This window comes from Pseudorasbora parva, chromosome 18, assembly GCF_024679245.1.
Source record: "Pseudorasbora parva isolate DD20220531a chromosome 18, ASM2467924v1, whole genome shotgun sequence".
NCBI lineage: Eukaryota > Metazoa > Chordata > Actinopteri > Cypriniformes > Gobionidae > Pseudorasbora > Pseudorasbora parva.
Genome location: NC_090189.1, coordinates 26061357 through 26076863, shown reverse-complemented (window position 1 = coordinate 26076863; position 15507 = coordinate 26061357). Strand labels below are relative to the sequence as shown.

The 15507-nt window shown below is 38.0% G+C and overlaps 2 protein-coding genes across 4 annotated transcripts in view; both read left to right on the top strand.

The window, feature by feature from the left end:
- The first annotated feature begins 554 nt into the window (after nt 1-554).
- si:dkey-22f5.9 (liver-expressed antimicrobial peptide 2-like) lies at nt 555-2260 on the top strand. The gene is made up of 3 exons (XM_067423433.1): nt 555-720; nt 1186-1349; nt 1446-2260. Exons 1-3 carry the CDS (start codon nt 658-660, stop codon nt 1483-1485), a joined length of 267 nt encoding a protein of 88 aa, XP_067279534.1. The 5' UTR covers nt 555-657; the 3' UTR covers nt 1486-2260.
- A 354-nt stretch (nt 2261-2614) lies between these two features.
- Nucleotides 2615-15507, top strand: part of phka1b (phosphorylase kinase, alpha 1b (muscle)) — a 29313-nt gene continuing 16420 nt past the window's right edge. The window contains exons 1-18 of one of the 3 annotated variants that reach the window (XR_010898913.1): nt 2615-2988; nt 5874-6032; nt 6305-6352; nt 8636-8804; nt 8896-8978; nt 9059-9139; nt 9241-9339; nt 9455-9601; nt 10029-10082; nt 10170-10292; nt 10384-10479; nt 10626-10733; nt 13657-13735; nt 13872-14006; nt 14386-14495; nt 14593-14737; nt 15252-15330; nt 15414-15484. Coding sequence is in view for 2 of the 3 variants with exons in the window: in XM_067423307.1 (XP_067279408.1) it covers nt 2911-2988; nt 5874-6032; nt 6305-6352; nt 8636-8804; nt 8896-8978; nt 9059-9139; nt 9241-9339; nt 9455-9601; nt 10029-10082; nt 10170-10292; nt 10384-10479; nt 10626-10733; nt 13657-13735; nt 13872-14006; nt 14386-14495; nt 14593-14737; nt 15252-15330; nt 15414-15484 (1864 nt within the window). In the remaining variant the exon portion in view is untranslated. Of the gene's footprint in view, nt 2989-5873; nt 6033-6304; nt 6353-6398; nt 6606-8546; nt 8805-8895; nt 8979-9058; nt 9140-9240; nt 9340-9454; nt 9602-10028; nt 10083-10169; nt 10293-10383; nt 10480-10625; nt 10734-13656; nt 13736-13871; nt 14007-14385; nt 14496-14592; nt 14738-15251; nt 15331-15413; nt 15485-15507 lie in introns of those variants that run through there. The other 2 variants (XM_067423307.1, XM_067423308.1) reach the window with 2 other exon arrangements.

Genomic DNA, 15507 nt, shown 5'->3' with positions numbered 1-15507 from the left:
ATTAATTAGGCATATATTCATATCGAAATGACTAATGCAACAGAATGCAAGATAGCCTACTTACTAGTATGAACAGGCCACATTATCTGAGTGAACTTGATGACCTATTGATTTAGAGAGATAGATTGGAACATACTTTTCTTTTGAAAATTATGTTAAAGGAGAGATAAGGAAACTCTGTGTCTTCTCCATGTTCAAATAAGGTCCTTTGCAAAAATCCCAATATGAGATCTAGTGCTTGCAATGTTTTCATTTTTTTTATACTGCTGCAATTCTGTGAATGCTGTTGGAATACAGCTGTTATTTCTTTATTTAATTATAAAAACAATCTAATCGTGATGTAAAGCATGCTACTGTAAATCTCTAAAACATTTAGGGCAGCACTTCTTCTTTTTTACTCCCATCAAACCCTGAAGCTAGATTACATTAATGCCTATTTAAGCTTATGTAAACTCTCAAATATTTACTGAACACGTGATTTTATCTTGGCCATGGCCTTAAGCATAGTAAGAGAGCAGAAGAGACGGATAGACAGAGAGGGTGGGGAGGTAAGATCAATGTTGCAGGGTTATAAATACACATGGTCATTGCAAAGCTTAAGCAAATCTCCTGGACACACGGACATACTGTAGTTTTGAAGGGAATAGTATTACAAAAATGAATCTGCACCAGGCAACATTTGGATTTTGCACACTGCTCTTGCTAGTGCTGATGTATCAGGTGGGTTCACACCTCTTTCCAACAACTATTTTGACATTTAGCAAGAACATAGTTCCAGGTTGACAGGCATGAATTATTATTATTATTTATTAATTTATTTTTATAACTTGTTAACATTAGTTAAGTACATTAGTTAACCTGAGCTAACAATGAACAATACTTCTACAACATTTATTAATCATAATTGATGCTAATTTTAACACATTTTAAAAATCAAATGTCATTTGATATTAAACATGTTAACATAGTTAATACACTGTGAAATAATGTGATCAATTAACAGTTGTATTTTTATTAACAAAGATTAATAAATGCTGTAAAATATACTGCTCATTATTAGTTTTTGTTAATGAGATTTATTGTAAAGTGTTACCCTTAATCAGTTACTCAATCAAATGTAAAAAGTTAAAATATTATTATTATGTGAATTCATATGTTACTCACTGACTGTGAAATGTGTTTTAGGTATCTACTGTGCCATTAGTGACTTCTGAGATCAGATCAGATCTTCAGTCATCACAAATACTGCACCGCAAGATACGTATGTCCCCTTTGTGGCGAATCATGGGGTTCAAACCATACGGAGCTTACTGCCATGACAGTATAGAGTGCACTACAGGGTTATGCAGGTACGTCACTGCTGCCGTCCATCTCCTTTCCTCAAGTCCTAAAACTGCTGAACATACACTATAAAACTGAAAACTGATTATATTTTCTATTTTCAGGAATGGTCACTGTTCTTTTAATGAGCCTGTTCGTTCATAGCGGAGTGGAAGACTGAAAAATATTCATTTATGAGTCAACCTATACACTAATTTATGGCCATAGCATTTTGTGTGTGTGTGTGTGTGTAGGCTATGTTGCAAGCACTTTAATTTTTGAACTGTAGCCTATGTAGCGCAGTACTTACTGTGTAGAGCATGTGGCACGTCTGACTTGAAAAGTTACATTGGTTTCACTTTATATGTTTTATTAAATAATGTTATTAATTATTTAATAACATTATTTAGTGTCATTAACATATTGGGGTTTGTATTTGACTTGCCCCAAACTTTAATTTTACAACACAATAGTGTGTTGTAACTAAAAGGCTGTATTGATCTGTAAGAGCTTGAGTTTTAATTTGTAGATGTAATTTGTAGACCATTTTAAGTGCTATATATGTGTATAAAACAATTGTGTTCATGCGATATTTGATATAAAGTACTGTATTCGATCAGCTATAAGGGCATACAGGCAAAATCTGTAAAATCGATAATAGGCACAGAGTCGGTAGAAGAAAGTGCACAGTTGCACATATCTTGCTCAGGATGGTCTGAGTTCTCTGAAAACCCTGTTCTGATAAAGGCCCCTGAAGTTGGTGAGAGGAGTATTTGCACAAGAATGTACTGTAACAGACTGATGTCATTGTACTGTGAACGACCTCCACATGTACCCAGACTGCATGTCCTTTTCTGACATGAAAGAGCAAAGTTTATGTTTGTCAAATAAAACACTAAAAATATTATCATTATAAATAAACTATATCAATATAAAACTATCATTGTGTACATGTGATATGTAATTGTGTTATGTTCATATTTGAGTATACTTTTAAAGCAGTATCGTAAACTTTTGACAATTTTAAAACAAGTAAAAATCATATTGTTATTATAATTAACTCCATGCCCAGCAATATGTAAAAAAGTCCATGTCTATGGAGAGTCCCCACAAAAGATACCGAACCAGACGTGTGTGTGTGTGTGTGTGTGTGTGTGTGTGTGTGTGTGTGTGTGTGTGTGTGTGTGTGTGTGTGTGTGTGTGTGTGTGTGTGTGTGTGTGTGTGTGTGTGTGTGTGTGTGTGTGTGTGTGTGTGTGTGTGTGTGTGTGTGTTACATCGCCAGTAGGTGGCCACAAGTGACTGTTTCTGTATGAGTGTGAATCATTGAACCTGATTATTATGTGTTGCTCCGATTTCGCTGATAGCTATTATTTAGAACTAACGTTACTTTCTTTGCTGGTGGAATTATTTGGCAATAACTGATGCGCCTCAACACCAGTTATGGCATCTGATGTAACAGATACTACTGAACAACTCGTCCTAAAGCTTTGACATTTGCCTACCTCACATGTACGGTACTTGATACTCGACCAACGGCAGCTAAGACAGTGCTAGTTAGACAGCTAAACAGCATTTAGAGAGCAACTATTATGAGAAGTCGCAGTAATTCTGGAGTGAAACTCGACAACTATGCTAGAACGTTGCAACAGACAATCCTCTGTCACCAGGTAAGCAAAAACATCTAACTTTCACTGAAGGGAGCAGGCTGTGCTGTGTTAACATCTATTTAAAAGGACAGTCACAGCGTACAGCCCTTGTAAATAAGGTACACATTCAAATGTGGATATTCACTAAAATTAGTAACTTCTGTAGAAGCTAACTAATGCAAACAATAATAAATTGCTGCCACTAAAATAGGCTACTTTAATGTAATTTATATTGAAACTTGAACGTCATGAATTTACATATTTATAATTAAGTTACAATTTTGTACATTTAATTTAAAATATACTGAATAACACACTACAGTTAAAATTATAATTAGGTACTTTACTTGCTTTATGTAGTGTAGCCTACTTCTTTAAATCACAATGATTTAAAATGTCCTTTATAGTTAACTTTTATTTTGTCATTATTACAAAGTGTGGTCACACTTTAGATTTGGGTCTACACATCACTATTAATGAACAATAAACTATGACTTTTGTCTATAAACAATAAACTCCTAATTACTGCTTATTAATAGTTAGGTAGTTGTTAAGTTTAGATATTGCATAAGATTAAGGGATGTATAATACGGTCATGCAGAATTGGGCATTAATATGTGCTTTATAAGTACCAATAAACAGCATCTGTACTAATAAACAAGACACTGTACACATTGTGAATATAAACAGAATGCAATGATGTGGGAGATACAAATGTTTTATTTTCAATATTTTATTCAGAATACAACATAGATGACATATCAAATGTTTAAACTGATAAAATGTATTAATTTAAGGGGAAAATAAGTTGATTTTAAATTTCATGGCATCAGCACATCTCAAAAAAGTTGGGACAAGGCCATGTTTACCACTGTGTGGCATCTCATCTTCTTTTTATAACAGTCTGCACATGTCTGGGAACTGAGGATACAAATTTCACAAGTTTAGGAAAAGGAGCGCTGTCCCATTCTTGCCTAATATAAGCTACTAGTTGCTCAACTATCTTAGGTCTTCTTTGTTGCATCTTCCTCTTTATGATGCGCAAAAATGTTTCTATGGGTGAAAGATCTGGACTGCATGCTGGCCATTTCAGTACCCGGATCCTTCTTCTACACAGCCATGATGTTGTAATTGATGCAGTATGTGGTCTGGCATTGTCATGTTGGAAAATGCAAGGTCTTCCCTGAAAGAGATGACATCTTGATGGGATCAAATGTTGTTCTAGAACTTGGATATACCTATATATTGATGGTGCCTTTCCAGTAGGGCTGTGCGATGAATCAAAATCATAATAAAATCGAGATTTGAGCATGCGTGATTTCTTAATCGCTTCATAGCACATTTTTTCCCCGCTCCTGGACATTTTTTCTGTGCTGGGTTGAGACAGTTTCTTCTTGCCTCTATGACACGACCGGCGGAGCGGAATGTGCGCTCACTGGCTGCACTTGATGTTGTAATGCAGAGGATCCTCCTTCAATGTATTTCATAGTAAATTGTGTCTATTATGCTACTATATGAATTACAAAGGTTTAATTGGTATCTTTATTTCAAACGACCCGACTGACCGCGACCTGAATATCATTAAAAGGATGACCCGTAACCGTGGGTAACCGCAGGCACCCGCTTATTTTGGATCAACCCACGTATAACTTGGGTTATATATATATATATATTTGATTCGTCTGACCACAGAACAGTTTTCCACTTTACCACAGTCCATTTTAAATGAGCCTCTGCCCAAAGAAAACTCCCTTGCTTCTAGATCATGTTTTGATATGGCTTCTGTTTTAACCTATAGAGTTTTAGCCGGCAATGGTGAATGGCATGGTGGCTTGTGTTCACCGACAATGTTTTCTGGAAGTATTCCTAAGCCCATGTTGTAATTTTCATTACAGTAGCATTCCTGTATGTTATGCAGTGCCATCTAAGGGCCTGAAGATCACAGGCATCCAGTACTGGCCCTTGACCCTTAGGTACAGAGATTGTTCAAGATTCTCTGAATCTTTTGATGATATTATGCACTTTAGATGAGGATAACTTCAAATTCTTTGCAATTTTTCTGTGAGAAATTTCTGATATTGCTCAACTATTTTTCGCCACAGCATTGGGGGAATTGGTGATCCTCTGCCCATCTTGACTTCTGTGAGAAACTGCCATTATGAGAGGCTCTTTTTATAACCAATCATGTTGCCAATTGACCTAATAAGTTGCAAATTGGTCCTCCAGCTGTTCCATATATTTACATTTAACTTTTCTGGCCTCTTATTGTTACCTGTCCCAACCTTTTTGGAATGTGTAGCTCTCATTAAATCCAAAATAAAGCCAATATTTGGCATGACATGAAATATCTCACTTTCAACATTTGATATGTTATCTATATTCTATTGTGAATAAAATATAAGTTTATGAGATTTGTAAATTATTGCATTCCTTTTTTTATTCACAATTTATACAGTGTCCCAGCTCTTTTGGAATCGGGTTTGTAATATGCATGCTAATAAGCAAAGCAATTGGTTAATAGTGATAATTGGACCCTAAACTAAACTGTTACACAAAGTGCAGGTTTTAAAGTGTATTTAAACATAAGTACACAACTTGTATTTCAGCACTATTATATTATATGCAAGTAAACATTTTTATTAAATATACTTTTAATATTTAAAATATGCACTCCAAGTGCACAATCAATAATTTAATTAAGCACAGTTCTTTTTCAGAAGAGAGTTTACAGTTTAAATTTTAGTTGTTGAACATTTAAAAATATTTTATGGAATTAATCATACATAAGGCAAAAGGATTATGCTAAAGTTAAAATACTCATTATGAAAGAGAACTTTAAACACATACATAGAATTTAAAGTTTAATAGAACATCAGGATAATATGGTTCCTTATAATATTTGACAGGATCCGGTGACAGGGTTACTCCCAGGTGATGAGAAGTTACCTCATGCCTGGGTTAGAGACAATGTGTACTGCATCCTGTCTGTGTGGGCTTTGAGTCTGGCCTACAGGAAGAATGCAGACAGAGATGAAGACAAAGCCAAAGCCTATGAACTGGAGCAGGTTGGTTCATGCATACATAGTGAGTTGAGATGCAAAAGAAACTGTACAATTTTGTCAAAGGGCATCGGAGGCCATGTCTGACCATGTCCCAGACATTTAATATTTTCTGCTCATTACCGTTTGTGTCTGGGAGACCATGTAAAATGCCAGAGGGCAAATCATTAGGCTCATGTTTCTTTCATGGTCATAGCAGATGGAGAGGATAAGGTCATGGTCAAGGCTCACCTCTCTCCTTCTCTCTCTCTTGTTCTCTGTCTTTTCTCACTCTGTAGAGTGTGGTCAAACTCATGCGAGGATTACTGCAGTGTATGATGAGACAGGTATGGATAAACAAAATATCTCATTCCATTATAGTCAAATACATCTTTCAACATTCATTCTGAATGAATCTGAACAAATCCTACTAATTTTAGGCAATAAATCTGAAGCATACGGTGTAGATAATGTTTTGGATTGTTTTAATTAAGTTTGTTTTACTATTAAGTCACCATTGTGATGATCATTTAAATTCATTTTTCATATTCCAAATGCATTTGCTTTTCAGGAGAACTTCTTTTAAAAAGATTGGTAACAGTAAGAATTATTTTATATTTTTAAAAAGTCAACAAGAGTGCAATTATTTGATTTAAAAAAAAAACAGAAAAGAAAAAAAAAAACAGTATAATCAGTAATATGAAATAATATTTTTTATATACGTAACAATACGTATTATTTTTTCTTGTGATGGCAATTCTCCATTTTTGGCAGCCATTACTCAATTTTTTAGGATTCTTTGATTAACAAAATAAGGAAAAATAGCATTTATTTGAAATATATATATTTTTAACATTATAAATGTAATTTTGGATAAATATAATTCATCCTTGTTAAATAAACTATTCATTTATTTCTTTTTTTTAAAACTCATAGTGATCCCAAACATTTAAATGCTAGTGTGCTTGATTTTATAAAATCAGATCATGTTAATATAATACAGTAACATAATGCATTTCCTCTGAACAGTTTTGTCTAATATATGCCAATTCTTTCTTACCCGAATCACAGCCTCCACTCCTCATCATAATGGCAATCCCATTGCCATTTTGAGACATTACTTAATTATTCTGAGGCCATGAATTTTCTCTGAGAGTATTGAACTCATTAAGGTTTAGAGTGCATTACAGTGCTTAGTGATTGTACACAAAACTGTCTTTAAATCTTGGCTTAACTACTGTCACCGCAACTCTTAATTTCTACAGGCGTATTGACAAAGAAGTGTATTCTTGTTTGTTTTTTAAAGCAAAAATAATATTACAAATATATATAAGCTATATACAGATTCTAAAAAATATTATAATCATATAATCATATAATCAAACAGGTAAATATACATATACACATTATTGATTAATTATATTATATTGTGGGCTCCATGTTATTGAAATGTGACACGTTATTAGTGCAATGCTAAGCACTGTACAAACTAAATGTGCCACTCATGTCTGGGCATGCAAAGTTGTTTATAATGTAAATATATCTATAGATTCACTCACCGGTCACTTTATTAGCTTCACCTGTTCAACTGTTTGATGTAAATATCTAATCAGAAACATGGCAAGATGATCTGCTGAACTTTAACCTAAGCATCAGAATGGGGAAGAAAGGTTATTTAAGGGACCTTGAAAGTTGGATAGGTTGTTGGCGATGGACAGGCTTGTATGAGTATTTCAGAAACTGCTGATCTATTGGGATTTTCAACATAGAATTGTTTACATAGAATGGTCCACAGAAAAGAGACAACATCCAGTAAGCAGCAATTTTGTGGAAACAAAAATGATCAGACTGGTTCAAGCTGATACAATGGCAACAATAACCCAAATTTCCACTCGTACCTGAGGATACAAGTTGGATGGGCTCACCAAACATTGTCTTTTCTCTGATGAGTCTCAATTTATGCTGCAACAATCAAATGGTGGAATCAGAATTTGTCGTAAATAACATGAACGCATGTTTCAACGCATGTTTCATCCTGCCTTGCATCAATGGTTCAGGCTGGTGGTGGTGGTGTAATGGTTTGGGGGATATTTCTTGGCACACTTTCGGTCACATAGTAACAATTGAGCACTGTTTAAATGCCACAGCCAACCTGATTATTGTTGCTGACCATGTCCATCCCTTTATGACCACAGTGGAATCTTCTGATGGCTGCTTCCACCATACCATAAAGCTCAAATCATTTCAAACTGGTTTCTTGGACATGACAATGAATGTTTACAGGACCTTGTTGAATCTATGCCATGAAGAATTAAGGCAGGTCCAACCTGGTACTAGTAAGGTGTGCCTAATAAGACTCATGGTCCAGAGTATGGCTTGACATGTAAATGAGATGACATAAGCAGGCAAAATGAAGGGAAATTGCATATACTATATGAACGTATAGACTACAAGCATAGTTCAAAATAAACAAAATAATGTTGTGCCTAACATTACAAAAACAAGATTTACACATTTGTCTTCATGTCACCTGGTTCACAGTTATGTTCAAGGAGAATGTTGCATGCCTTGTCACAGAAGCAAACGGAGAGTTGTTATACAGTCAGGCTGAGCCTGTGTTCAACTTTCAGCTTGATAAGGTGGAAAAGTTCAAGTACAGCAAAAGCACAAAAGATTGCCTTCATGCCAAGTACCATACAGGAACGTGTGCCACTGTAGTTGGTGATCAGGAATGGGGTCATCTTCAGGTGGACGCTACCTCCATTTTCCTGCTCTTCCTGGCCCAAATGACAGCATCAGGTCAAACTGAACGTGTTTTCAGCATACATGTGTCTAAATATTTTGCTTGTGTGGAACAGTAGACTAGATTTTCACCACTTTTTATTTGCAGGGCTGAATATTGTTTATACACGTGATGAGGTCGACGTCGTCCAGAATCTGATCTTTTACATTGAATCTGCGTACAAATTGGCGGTAAGCATCTTAATGCTGCTCTGATACGGGAGGATTTTCCCATGTTTTCCATTGGTATTAAGACTGGAAATGATCCTCAGGATTTTGGAATGTGGGAACGAGGAGACAAGACAAATAAAGGGATCCCTGAGATAAATGTCAGCTCTATCGGAATGGCAAAGGTAAAATATTATCAGTTAAGAATTGGCTTTACATTTCAAACAAGTGTCAAATAATGATCTTGTGATGCAATAACATGACCTCTTTCTGCATGTTTATTCAGGCAGCTTTGGAGGCCTTGGATGAACTGAACCTTTTTGGTGCCAAGGGCGGCCCAGAGTCTGTCGTCCACGCTTTAGCCGATGACATTCAGCACTGCCAAGTAATAAACCAATTTATGATGTCACACATGGAAGGACAACGTTCATATTCTTCAGAGCTTTCAAGCCTCCTGAAAGTAACAGAACGTTTTTCTCTTTTTGGATCCTTTACAATAGTCTATTCTCAGCTCCATGCTACCGAGGGCATCAACATCTAAAGAGGTGGACGCTGGGGTTTTGTCCATCATCTCTTATCCAGCATTTGCAGTTGAGGACATTGGAATTGTTAATATCACCAAAGAAGAAATCATTTCAAAACTTCAGGTGACTATGGATATCAATAATTACTGCAATCTTAGTTGAGTTAACCTTTGATGTGTTTCATGTACCAGGGGTTGAATTCTGTGTGTGGCATTTTAACATATTTTTTGTGTATTTACCTCATGAATATCAACATGTTAACAGTTAATAGGAGAGCATAGTTTAATGCTCTCCATGACATGTACAGAGAAAACATGAAATGAAGCATGTAATTCTGGACCTTTACATTTAAAACAGTGTAAATAAATGGAAAAAAGGCATAAAATATGATATTAAAGAGTCTTCTATTAGCCACGGAAGTTAAATTATCACAAGGCAAGCCCAGTAACAGTGACAAGTGTTCCACTTCCAGGTTTATACTTAGAATCTTTTGCATTTCCAACACCTAAGTCCAACCAATGTCTTGATTTACTCCTGTACTGTCTCATAGGGCAGATATGGGTGCTGTCGCTTTCTTAGAGATGGACACAAAACTCCCAGAGAGGTAAAACTATGCGACAATTTTTCAGAAAAAATATGTCACGTCTATGTGTGTGGTTGTTTTATTCCTACGCAATCATTCGTTTCTAAGGACCCTAATCGAATGTACTACGAGCCATCAGAGCTGAAGCTCTTTGAGAACATAGAGTGTGAATGGCCACTGTTCTGGACATACCTCATCCTGGATGGCATTTTTATCAACAGTCCAGAACAAGTACAGACAATTCACTATAGACAACAAATACCTGACTATTCTTCAAAAAACAAAAACTGCTCTCTTATTTACTTGTTACTCTCTTATTTAGGTGCAGGAGTACAGAGAGGCTTTAGATGGCATTCTCATCAGAGGGAAGAATGGATTACGATTGGTCCCTGAGCTTTATAGCGTTCCTCCAGATAAGGTACAATCTGGAAACATTTATTTATTTTTCTCTGAGCAAAACACTGGATGTTGTACTGTTATAAAACAGATTCCTGGTTTAGTGATTTGTCGTGGGTTCTTCCAAAACTATACTGACTTTCATCCTTTATGTTTAATTTCAACTAGGTTGATGATGAGTATGTTAATCCTCACACAGTGGAGAGAGTGCCAGTAGGCAAGTGTCCACTGAAATGGGGCCAGTCTCTGTACATATTGGGTAACCTGCTGGCAGAGGTACAGTAAATTCAACAAAAATCGCTCTATATGGTAATGCTGTATTGCAGTGTTTCTCAATATGTTCCTGGAAGCCCCCTGCACATTTTGTCTCTTATAAAAAAACCTGTTTCAGCTCATGTATCCTATTCATTTCATTAGTACACTTCAATTCAATTATTTACATCAGACATACATAAATATATTTCTGTCATTCAACTCTTGTAGTGTTTGGCATGGTAATGGGTATGACAGTGTTGATATATTTGGTCTTGGCGGAATAGATCTGCTACTCTGCTGCTGCTGCAGAGCAGAATTGGGACTTGATATGACCAATACATGAGATTTGTCTGATATGAGGTAAAAATTAACATAAATACTGACCAATAACTGTTTTGACAGATTATGATATTGTTTGTGATGTATGTTGTATTTATTGTGCATTGGCCACTATAATATGCTGGGACGGGCAGTTGAGCAACAAAATCACAGCGTATCTCAATTCTCACAAGGACACAAGACCAGTGTCACGAGAATGCAAGTCCATTCTTTGCTTTCTTGGAATTGAGAGAAAGCCCATGGGGAACCAGGTAGGAGACGATGGAGGGTGGAGCCAAGGGGGAGCTGGATGGAGGAGATAGCGGAGGGAAGAGCAGAGAGGAGCTGGGGGGAGGAGCCAGGGAGGAGATGGTGGAGGGGACATCCAGGGAAGAGATGAAAGAGGGAAGCGCCAGAGAGGAGACGTCGGCGGAAAGAGCCAGGGAGGAGATGGTGGAGGGAATATCCAGGGAGGAGCTGGAGGGAACAGCCAGGGAGGAGATGGTGGAGGGAACATCCAGGGAGGAGCTGGAGGGAACAGCCAGGGAGGAGATGGTGGAGGGAACATCCAGGGAAGAGACAAAGAGGGAAGAGCCAGAGAGGAGACGTCAGAGGAAAGAGCCAGGAAGGAGATGCTGGAGGGAACAGCCAGGGAGGAGATGTTGGAGGGAACATCCAGGGAGGAGCTGGAGGGAACAGCCAGGGAGGAGATGGTGGAGGGAACATCCAGGGAAGAGACAAAGAGGAAAGAGACAGAGAGGAGACGTCAGAGGAACGAGCCAGGAAGGAGATGGTGGAGAGAACAGCCAGGGAGGAGATGGTGAAGGGAACATCCAGGGAGGAGCTGGAGGGAAAAGCCTGGGAGGAGATGGTGGATGGAACATCCAGGGAGGAGCTGGAGGGAACAGCCAGGGAGGAGATGGTGGTGGGAACATCCAGAGAAGAGATGAAAGAGGGAAGAGCCAGAGAGGAGACGTCAGAGAAAAGAGCCAGGAAGGAGATGGTGGAGAGAACAGCCAGGGAGGAGATGGTGGAGGGAACATCCAGGGAAGAGATGAAAGAGGGAAGAGCCACAGAGGAGACGTTAGAGGAAAGAGCAAGGGAGGAAATGGAGGAAGGAGATGGTGGAGGGGACATCCAGTGAGGAGCTGAAGGGAGGAGCCGACAGAGGGAAGAGCCAGGGAGGAGCTGGAGGAAGGAGATGTTGGAGGGAAGAGCTAGGGAGGAGCCAGGGAGGAGACGGTGGACGCAAGAGTCAGGGAGAAGCTGGAGGGAGGAGCCAGGGAGGAGACGGCAAAGGAAATATCCAGGGAGTGACCCAGAGGAGAGCCATAAGGATGAAGCCCTTTGGTGGAACCGATAGAGGGAGTAGTCAGGGTAAAGCCTAGCCTGGATGCCGGCAGAATTTAGCCCCGCACACAACATTTTTAGGTCGGGAATTCTAAAATTCGCATTCATGGGTCTATATATCACATAATAGTTGCTTCAACAAGAGGATATGGAAAACAACCCGCGGAAAAAAAACTCGTACTTAGCAAGTGCAGTTGAGTTCTGTTGACATATGATAACTATTGTAATGCGTCGCTTCGTTGCTCTGATTGGTTGTAGGTCTATTCAATTGATATCTTTCCTGGTTCGGTTGAAACACGCCCCATAATCACAGCCCAATGGAGCAGTATCAGACTCATATTCTGACTAGAATTAAGTATGCCCATGTCAGGCTAGGTAAAGCCAGGAGCCAACTGAGGTGGAGCTGGGTGTGATGGAGACCCAGCCGGAGCCAAGGAGAGGGAGACCCGGGATAACACTCCCTTAATCCCAATGTGCATAGTATGCTATCCACCCTAAATAGCATGTGAGATTAGAATAAATTGTGCATAGTATGCAAAAAGTATGCCAAAAGTCCCCAGTTACTCTACTATTTCAGAAAGATTTTGAAACTGTGGATACTTGCACATATAGCTAATATTGTCCACAACCCATCGCGCTTTGGAGGACCATTAAGATCAGAACTACAAACCATAATAAAAAGTTTGAAAAAACTACAAACATGGTCGATATGCACAACCAACGGTTAATTCTTTTGTCTGCAAAATGGTCGAAAATAAAATAAAATATGGAGATGTTAACTGTGGATTAGATAAGATTGGATAAAAGGATAGACAGATCAGATTACGGTGACAGGATACACACATGTAACTATGTGACAGAGCGATAGTATGTTACAAAGCTTCTCTACTCTTCTGCTACATGTTCGGTAGTATGACATTTTCTTCACAAAAAGAGTACATACTAATTTAGGGTGTAGTATAAATAGGCCAATTGTGATACATCACTTATAGGACTAGGTAGAGCAGCAGGCTCGCGGGGCAGAGGTGGAGACGATATATTGTTAAATCATATATAAGGGTGTCTAGTTCAATCAAAACATTCATCATACTCAAAACCCATACATTTATTGATAAATTATGATTCCAATGGTTTAGCTTTAGGAGCAGAGGTATTGTGGCACTGCCATTTTTATTTATTTTTTAGGTTGCATTGCATAAAAGTGAGGAATGCTACACTGACATGCAAGTACAGTATGCATGGTCCATCAAAAACATATGAACATTTTACTTTATAGGGTTTTTTAGCTGCGGGAGAAATTGATCCTCTCAATAGACGCCTCTCCACTGTTCCCAAGCCTGATGTTGTGGTTCAAGGTTAGACCTACAGTGTTTTGTAGTAGCTAAATCTGGGTTAATCAATTTAGAAATCTGTGTTTGACATTTAATCTATTACATAAATATTCTGTATCACCATATTTACACTGGCGTTTTTCCATTCTTGTGTTTTCAGTGTCTATCCTGGCAGAAAGCGACGAGATTAAACGGCTCCTGCAGAGCCATGGCATTGACTCAGAAACCCTGGAGGACGTTCACCCAATCCGAGTTCAGCCCTCCAGAGTACTAAGTCACATCTATGCCAGATTAGGTGATCTCAGGGTGGAAGGAATCGCTAATGCAAACTTAAAAATAGTGTCATTTACTTGCCTTTATGTCTTTCTAAACTTCTGTAGAAGAAAAGGGAGTCCATTGAAAGTGAATGGTGAACACAGGGTGAACACATTTTCAGTAAACAATTCCTCACACAAAGTTTTGAATGGCTTCAGAAGATATGAAATATAATGCAAATAGTATGGACTACTTTTATGATGCTTATCGGCCTTATTGTCCATTTTAGAGTATAATACGTTTTAATAAATTGGTCCCCAACCACATTCATTATATGAAAGGAATACAATGTCATGATGAATATAATTTTGTTAACAAAATACAAACAGAGACCAAAGGATTTTACTATTTTTTTTTAGGGCGTAACCAAAGGCTGGGACTGACTGGGCGGCCGTACAGGCGAATTGGTGTCCTTGGAACATCAAAATTCTACATTATTCGCAACACCATCTTTACCTTCACACCTCAAGTACGTCAGCTTGTGTATTCAAATTTGCTGTTGTTATGTATTTGAATATTTAGTATCCAAACTCAATTGCTGGTTTTGGTTCTGATCAAATGTGCAGTTTGTAGACCATCATGAGTTCTATCTAGCCCTGGACAATCACATGATTGTGGAGATGCTCCGTATCGACATTTCCTACCTCTGTTCTCGTTGGAGGATGACCGGCCGACCCACAGTAGCGTTCCCAATTTCACATGGCATGCTCAGTGAGTGAAAAAATACTTCACCCCCTTAAAGGGATATTACTCACCCTCATGTGGTTCCGAACCACAAAAACTTTTGTTCAACTTCAGAATACAAATAAAGTTGTTTTTGATGAAATCTGAGAGATTTCTGTCCCTCCACTGAAAGCTACGCAACTACCAATTTGACTGAATGTTTATATGTTAATGAAATCCTAAATTAAATCTGTTTATCATAAGCGATTGAGGTTGGTCAGAAAATTACGACTAAACTGCCCGATTCATATGGATTAGTTTTACGATCACTTTATGAACTTTTTGAATCGTCTAAGTTGTAGTTGCATAGCTGTCTTTCGATGGACAGAAAGCGCTCCGATTTAAGATCCTCATTTGTTTCCTGAAGATGAACAAAAGTCTAATGGGTTTGGGTGAGTAAATAATAACATAATATACATCTTTGGGTGAACTAACCCTTTAAAATGCAGACAGTAGAATTCTGATCTAAAAAAGGACTCATTTAGGTTTTTTTTCTTCACAGCTGATGACCACAAACACATTGATCCTGCTGTATTGGCTACCTTGAAAAAACTACAGGATGGTTACTTTGGAGGAGCAAGGTAAGGTATTAGAGAGGTCAGCACATTTAGTATTTGTTACATAACTGAAGCAGGCCGAAATCAAATCAGTTTTATATTTCAAGGGTTAAGACTGGGAAACTTTCTGCTTTTCTTGACACCTCCTGTTGTGCCCATCTTACATTTATGGACTGTGGTGAGTGAGCCAGCAGCTATCAG